Genomic DNA, 8,295 nt, shown 5'->3' with positions numbered 1-8,295 from the left:
ACAGAGATAGAGACAGCCAGCGAGAGAGGGAACACAAGCAGGGGGAGTGGGAGAGGAAGAAGCAGGCTCATAGTGGAGGAGCCTGACGTGGGGCTCGATCCCGTAACGCCGGGATCACGCCCTGAGCCAAAGGCAGACGCTTTAACCGCTGTGCCACCCAGGCGCCCCTGGGTTATTTGTTTTCTTGTTACTGAGTGTCAGTATTTATATACTTGGGACAAAAGCCCTTTTGTTGGGTATTTTATTTGCATATGTATTCTCCCATTCTATAGCTTGTGTGGTCATTTTTGTCAGAAGTGTCTGACACAGAGTGAAATTTTAGATTTTGACTAAGTTCGGTTTATCATTTTTTGAACATTTTGTGTTTTTGGTGTCATGTTTAAGAACTACTTGCCTAACTAAGGGTCATGGAGATTTTCTGCTATGTCTTCTTATAAAACTTTATAATTTTACATTTTCTTTGAAGATTTTTAAAAAAGATTTTATTTATTTATTTGAGAGAAAGAGGGAGTGAGAGAGAGAGAGTGTGAGCAGGAGGAGGAGCCGAGGGAGAGGGAGAAGCACACTCCGGGAGCTCATTGCAGGGCTTGATCCTGGGACTCTGGGATCATGACCTGAGCTAAAGGCAGACGCTTAACTGACTGAGCCACTCAGGAGCCCCTACGTTTTCTATTTAGATTTATGACTTAGCTTTTATGTAAGTTGCAAGGTTTAGGTTAAGTGCATTATTTTATATATTATGTCGAATTATTGTAATACTATTTATTGAAAAGGCTATGGCTTTTCTCCACTGAATTGCTTTTGCACTATTGCAAAAAATCAAATTACTATGTCACTCTGGGTTCCGTTTCTGGACTATTATGTTTCACTGATTGATGTCTTTTCTCGGCCAGTATTGTACTATTTTGGTTGCTATAGCTTTATAGTAAGCCTTAAAGTCTGGTAATGTGATTCCTTCATCTTCTCCTTTTGCAAAATTATTTTAGTTATTCTACTTTCTTTACCCTTCCATATACATTTTAGAGTCAGTTTATCTGTATCTGCAAAATACCCTGTTGGGATTTTGGTCAGAAGTACATTGAATCTATTGGGGCGCCTGGGTGGCTCAGTTGGTTAAATGTCTGCCTTCAGCTCAGGTCATGATCTCAGGGGACTGGAATCGAGCCCCTAGTTGGGCTCCCTGCTCAGTGGGGAGCCTGCTTCTCCTTCTAGCTCTGCCTGCTGCTCCCCCTGCTTGTGCTCACTGTCTCTCTGTCAAATAAATGAATAAAATCTTAAAAAAAAAGTACATTGAATCTATAGATAGTTTTGGTGAGAGTTGACATCTTTGCTATGTTAAGCCTTTCAGTCTTTGAACATGGTATGTCTATTTATTAAGGTCCTCTTTGATTTCTTTTATGAACTTTTTACAGTTCTCGGTATACAGATTCTGTACATATTTTCTTAGACTTATATTTAAATATTTCGGTTTTGGGGGAGATATTATAAATAGTATTTTTTAAAATTGGTTTCCAGGGGCGCCTGCATGGCTCAGTCAGTTAAGCGTCTGACTCTTGGTTTTGGCTCAGGTCATGATCTCGGGGTCCTGGGATTGAGCCCCTCATCAGGCTCTGCGCTTAGTGTGGAGTCTGCTGGAGATTGTCTCTCTCCCTCCCCCTGCGTGCTCTCTCTCTGTGTCTCTCTCAAATAAATAAATAAAATCTTTAAAAAAATTGGTTTCTAATTTTGCACTGTTATTATGTAGAAATATTATTGATGTTTATGTGTTGACGTTACAATCCTACAACCTTGCTAATTCATGCATCAGTTCTAGGAGTTTTTTTGTAGACTCTTTGAGATTTTCTACATATATAATCATGTTCTTTGCCAATAGGGACAGTTTTATTTCTCCCTTTCCACTCTCTATTATTTTTGTTGCCTTATTGATTTTTGAGAGTGGGCACTCTTGTTCCTAATGTTAGTGGGGGGAGCATTTCACCAGTTTTTCACCAGTAATTATGATTTTGGGTGTAGTATTTTTTTTAGATGGTTGAGGAAGTTCCCTAATTTGGTGTTTTTTTTTTTTAAATCATAAATAGATGTTGAATTGTGGCAAATGTCTTTTCTATATCAATTGATATGATCATGTACTTTGTATTCTTTACACTGTTAATCTGGAAGAATTTATTAATTGAATTTCAAACATTGAATCAACTTTTCATTACCCAGACAAAAAAACACGTGGTCACAGAATATTGTTCTTTTTTAAAAAAATTTATTAGGCTCCACATGTATGGATCCCAATGCAGGGCTTGAACTCATGACCCTAAGATCAAGACCTGAGCTGAGATCAAGACTTGGGCACTTAATCAACTGAGGCACCCAGGCACCCCCAGAATATTATTCTTTTTATATTGCTGCATTAGATTTGCTAAAATTTTACTGAGGAGTTTTGTGTCTGTATTCATGAGGGAATATTCATTTAGTTTTGGTTTTCTTTCTTTTTGTTTTTTTTTTGTACTGTATTTGTCTGGTTTGTTATCTGCATCATAATAGCCTCATAAAATGAGTTGAGAAATGTTTCCTTCTGTTTTATTTTCTGGACAAGATTGTGTAAATATTTGTTAGACTTAGTCACAGAAACCATTTGAGTCTGGAGATTTCTTATTCAGAAGATTTTAACTACAAATTCAGTTTTTTAAAAATATGTATGTTTGACTTGTAACTTATTAGTTTCAGGTGTACAACATTATGATTTGATATTTTTATATATTCTGAAACATTCATCATAATAAATCTGGTTAACATTCATCACCACGGTTATAATTTTTTTGTGATGATAACTTCTAAGATCTCTCTTAGCAACTTTCAAATATCTAATACAGTATTATTAACTATAGTCACTGTGCTGTATGTTATACCCCCATCACTTAATTTATCGTATAACTGGAAGTTTGTGCTTTTTGACCACCTTTACCCATTTCGCCCACACTGACTCTCTGCCTCTGGCAATCACCAGTCTGTTCTCTGCGTCTGTGAGCTCAGTTTTTGTTTTTGTTTTTTATATTCCACATGTAAGCAAAATTGTATGCTATTTGTCTTTCTCCATCTGACTAATTTCCCTTAGCATAATTTCCTCAAGGGCCATCGATGTTGTTGCAAATGGCAAGATTTGCTTTTTTATGGCTGAATAATAGTCCATTGTATAGATATTCAATTTCTAGACTAGATCTCCTCAGGTTATTAATTTTATCTTGGGTGAGTTTTGATAATTTGTGGTTTTAATGGAAATTCTCCATTTTATCTAAGTTGTCAAATTTCTGTGCATAGACTTGTTCCAGTTTCTCATTATTCTTTTAATTCCTGAGGGGTCTGTAGTGATGTCCCTGCTTTCCTTCCTGATATTGGTGAGTCCTGTCTTCTCTCTTTTTGTCCATGTCATTCTTCTTAGAAGCTTATCAATGGTATTGACTTTTTCAAAGGCAAGCTTTCAGTTTTATTGATTTTTCTCTATTTTTGTTTTTACTTCCACTGATGATTGCTCCTATAATTGTTTCATTCCTTCTGCTTGCTTTTGGTTTATCTTGCTCTTGTTTTCTGGATTTTTACATCCGAAGCTTGGATTACTGAGTTGAGATGATTCTTTTTTTTTCCTGATCTCTAAATTTTATAAGCATCTGACACATTTTGATATGTTTTTTTTTAATTTTTGTCCAGTTCAAAGTATTTTATAATTCCCTTTGAGAATTCCTCTCTATGAATTTGCCTTTCCAGTCACTTATAGAACTTGCCATCTATTCCATACTTTTTGGTTCCTGGTTGTAACTAAGTGCAGTAAATTGAAATACAGGTCATCTCACGAGGGTTTTTCGTAGCTTCATTTGTTGTTACGAATAGTAATGTGATATTCGTTTACATTGCTTTATTAAGGATAATAGTAGCTGCCACGTATTTAGGGCTTACTATCTCCTGAGCACTATATTGATCAGTTTACATGGTCTCATTAAATTCTCTCAACAAGCTTTTCAGTGAGGTACTGTTATTAGCCCTGTTTTATGATTGAGGAAACTGACACACATATTTTAAGTCACTTGTCCAGAGCCCCTCAGCCAGAATGTGGTAGATCTGGAATTTGAGAATAGGTTTGTTGCCAAATGGTGAATTCTTCACCATTATGCTACATTTCCTTTCATTATTTCATTTCTTGCCTTGTCAGTAAGATGTTATTTTCTTGAAGGCAGATACTATGTCTTATACTGATCTCCTTTTCCCTACAACACCTGGAACCACGTTAGACACATAGTAATGGATTGATTTATGTTTGTGGAACTCAATTTAATGGCATGAACTGACCTGGAAGAGAATTAAACCTGTGACATTTGCCATATTGCCCCAGTTTCTTACCAACTAAGCTAATTTAGCTCAGTCTCCAACACAAAAACAAAAAAGCTGACAAAATATTTGTGACAATAGGAATGGCCAAGGCTTTGAGCTGTCAAGGAGATTTATAAGTATGACTAACTGAAAAGAAGTCCGTCTCCAAGTTGTGCTGTTTAGTTCAGGCCTTCAGTCTGTCCTTTTGCTCTCTATGGTCCTCCTTTTCATACTTCGAATTTGTTTCACGGTTCGACTCTCTCACATGATTTCCTTTTTATCCCTCCCCGCCCTTTACATCTTGAAGCTTTAGGTAAACTCTTCACCATTTGTTTATGAAACACACATGTGAGTCTTACTATATACCACGTGCTCTTCTAAGCACTTTATACATATTAACTCCTTATAACAATCCCACGAGTTGGGTACTGTTGTTCTCATTGTACAGGTGAGGGAACTCTCACAGGACTTTCTAGTGGCCCATTATCCATTTCCCATACACAATAGAAATCTGAGTGGCAGGCTGCAGATGGATATAAAGTGAAAACAAAGGCCTTTGGCTTTCATATGGCCAGTCACTTACCTGTTGGGCTGTGCTCAGGGTCTATAGAGGGCAGTGCAGGTATATAATTGGGGGACGGCTTTGCCACGAAACACCCAGGGGGTTCTGTTGCCCTTAGCTATGACCCTCTCTCCCAAGAGGCAGCCCAGAATCTTTTCCTACCTGTCCTACAGTCTAACTCACACACACACACACACTCTCTCTCTCTCTCTCTCTCTCTCTCTCTTATACACATACACTCGTGGGACATGTATAATGTTCGTGGTTCATGTCTTGGATTTAAAGCAGGGTACAGTGACATAGTCTCGAAACTTGGTGAGATCTGAGTGTGATTTCTCCCTCCGACTCTTGCTATCTATGTGATTTGTGGCAAGTCATGTAATCACTTAGTGTTTTGATGTTCTCAGCTGTGAAATTAAAGAAGATGATAATGATTATAATAGAAACTGAGGGATAAATCAGACGATGCATTTGAGTACTTAACAGTGATTGGCATGTGGTAATGCTCTATACATGTTCAGTCCTTTTGCAATTATTGATGTGTAAGACCTTTTTATATATTAGGGATAATCCACACTTCGGCATATATGTAGCTCGTAGAACTGAATTTTGAGGACCCAGAACAGGCTTGTCTTTATCTAGGAATTTCTTAGTTGTTTAATCTTGACACTGGTTTTCTCTTCTCTGTTTCTGGCCTTTCATGGGCCCTTGGGATCAATTCCATCATCCTCACGATTTAACTTTCGGTGCCCGGATAGCTAATTGGCTTTGTGTAAATGCCAGCATTCTTTTAAGGCCAGTGGCAAAGCCTGGCACCTGAGTCCAGCTTTACCTGGGCTATTAATGCGATGTTTCCCTCTCCCGGGGTGAATGTTTAGGCTGTGGCTAAACAAGAATGTTTATGCCCAGGACCTCCCATAGGCAGACCCAGGGACAGAGTTAGGCCGGGCCTGGAATGGCCACTGATGACCCCTGCTCTAGGCACATGAGGCTTGAGCAAGAGTCTTCAGCACTCAGTTCTCAGAGCACGGAGCGCCCCCTGGAATGACCCTGTTGTAAAAGCATGGTAACCTGGCCAGCCCTGGGAGCTGGAGTGACATCGCTTTGGAGGACCGTGATGGCTTGGCGTGGCCTCAGAGCATTCTCCCCTTGGTCACCCCCCTGAAAGTGTATTTACACCTAGGCCAGAGGATGGGTAAGGTAGCAGAGAGACCCCTGAAACCCGGAGGGAGGAAACGGGAGCTTCTGTGACTTTCCGCCTGAGGCCATGTATGTGAGGGAGGGTGGCGGGCCCAGGGGGGAGTCTGATATCAGGCAGTGAGGGGGATATAAGAATTTGGGGGTCTGAAGTTAGATAAACCTGCATCTTGAGCTTGAATCTTGGCTCTTCTATCTTATGTGTGACATGAACCAGGCCACTTTGATTCTCTGAACTTGGTTTCCTCATCAACAAATGGGAAAAGTAATTGTACCTGTCTCAGAAGATTGCTGTAAAAATTAAGCGGGAGAATTTATGTAAAGCAGTTAATTAGATAACTTGCCTAGATTATGTTAAGTGCATATTATCACCATCCTCGTGGCATTGGAAAAAATGAGCAACAGTAATAAACGGAGTGCGGGAAATGAAATGTGCTCTTCTCATGGGTCTCCTTGTAATGTCTCTCAGTCTTAGGCACACATCTGTGAGCTTTAAGAGAATACCTAGAGTTCTTGAGGGTCTTCGAAGTATGGACTGCAGGCGCCTGGGTGACTCAGTCGGTTAAGGGTCTGCCTTCGGCTCAAGGTCATGATCCCAGGGTACTGGGATCGAGTCCCACATCGGGCTCCCAGTGGGGAGTCTGCTTCTCCCTCTCTCTGCCTCTGCCCCTCCCCCCTGCTCTTGCGTACACTCTCCCCCCCTCAAATGAATAAATAAAATTTTAAAAAACAAAACCAAAAAATATGAATTGCTTTCCCATTTAGGGCATGGGAGAAATCCTGGTATCGCAGTGCTGCTGTGAATGTGCGTGTGTGTGTGTGTGTGTGTGTGTGTGTGTGTGTGAGAGAGAGAGAGAGAGAGACCACTCAGCAGTGGTTGTACCTGACCCATCAAATCCACTTTTCTTCAGCAGGAAGACTGTGTGTCATTCTTTTCTTCTCCCTCAGTTGTAAAGGACCATTTGCCTTGAATGATGAATGAAGCTGCCTAAGTCCATCCTCAGAGCTCTCTCAGGCAGAGTTGGTTTTGCTTTTAAGTCCTAAAACCCAATCTGTAAAACCAATCAAAGCAAGCCTGGGGGGCTGCCACTTCTGCGGTCTCCACCTCCTGCAGCAGCCCTGAAGACATTTCGTGTTTTTTTTTTTTTTTTCAGTTGGGGTGTTAAGAGTATATTTATTCTTTTTTTTCTGTTTCTTTTTTATTATTATCATGTTATGTTAGTCACCATACAGTACATTGTTAGTTTTTGATGTAGGGTTCCATGAGTCATTGTTTGCGTGAAACACCCAGTGCTCCTTGCAGCACATGCCTGAAGGCCTTTCTAAGAAAGTCGGGAACACAGTTGACAAAACCCTGCAATCGGCTGACTGGTTTGACTCACCTTTTCATGCCTAGGACACTGTTCGGGCGAAAGGATTGGGCATGGCTGTATAGTTAAGTAGCCCTGTCTCACGACACAGGTACCCCGGTACTCTAATCACAGGGCACTTGCTCGGGGGAGCCCCCCTTTCCAGCTGTTGCCTGAGCTGCGGCGGCCAAAGCTGCTGATGGGGGCCGACTGGACGTTGCGGGAGCACGGAGCTCATTATGTAATCAAGTGTTGTGGCCAGAGTGTGCTCAGGGGGCAACTGGGGGACTTTGGCGGCAGTGGTCAGGACATTGCATTAGTGCGTAAGACGCCCGCGTGCCAACTCCGGGGCCCTTTTACACAGCCGCTGGTTTACACGGCCTCCCTTATGGCAGAGCAGAGTTTGACATGTTTTTGCCTGCCCGTGCGACAGGCTGAGTGTGACCTGGACTTTATCCTGCTTTTTTGTTTGTTTTTCTCCCGCTCCAGGCTGCAGATGCACATGCTGAATGGAGCACTTCTGGCTCTGCTGTTCCCGGTTGTAAATACCCGGCTGGTAAGTTGCCTCTTGGAAGAACGTACTGCCAACATACAGACCGGTTATTTGCTCACTCCTTCACTGCCCCGTGCTTGCCCTCGGCTTGAGCTCATGTACCCATGTGAGCTTTAAAATACGTGTATATTTAATATTGCGGTTTGACATGGCCCTTCTCGGATGCCGGGGAGCTTGATAGGTAAGGTGCGGAGTACCTGATGGGACTCTGGGGCTGCATGAAGCGTTCAGGCCAGAACCAGGAGAGACCAAAAAAGCCTACAGGAGCTCTTGAGAGGTTT

At 41.4% G+C, this 8,295-nt stretch overlaps 1 protein-coding gene across 7 annotated transcripts in view; it reads left to right on the top strand.

Moving 5' to 3' along the window:
• Nucleotides 1–8,295, top strand: part of TMEM164 (transmembrane protein 164) — a 222,567-nt gene that overhangs the window by 90,916 nt on the left and 123,356 nt on the right. For all 7 annotated transcript variants that reach the window (XM_040629167.1, XM_040629160.1, XM_040629186.1 and 4 more), the window contains exon 4: nt 7,951–8,017. In XM_040629167.1, coding sequence (XP_040485101.1) covers nt 7,951–8,017 — 67 coding nt within the window. The remainder of the gene's footprint in view (nt 1–7,950; nt 8,018–8,295) is intronic.

The sequence above is a fragment of the Ursus maritimus genome (genome assembly GCF_017311325.1).
Source record: "Ursus maritimus isolate PB19 chromosome X unlocalized genomic scaffold, ASM1731132v1 scaffold_X1, whole genome shotgun sequence".
Lineage (NCBI taxonomy): Eukaryota > Metazoa > Chordata > Mammalia > Carnivora > Ursidae > Ursus > Ursus maritimus.
The sequence above is the reverse complement of the archived record's forward strand: the minus strand, read 5'-3'. Positions and strand labels throughout refer to the sequence as shown.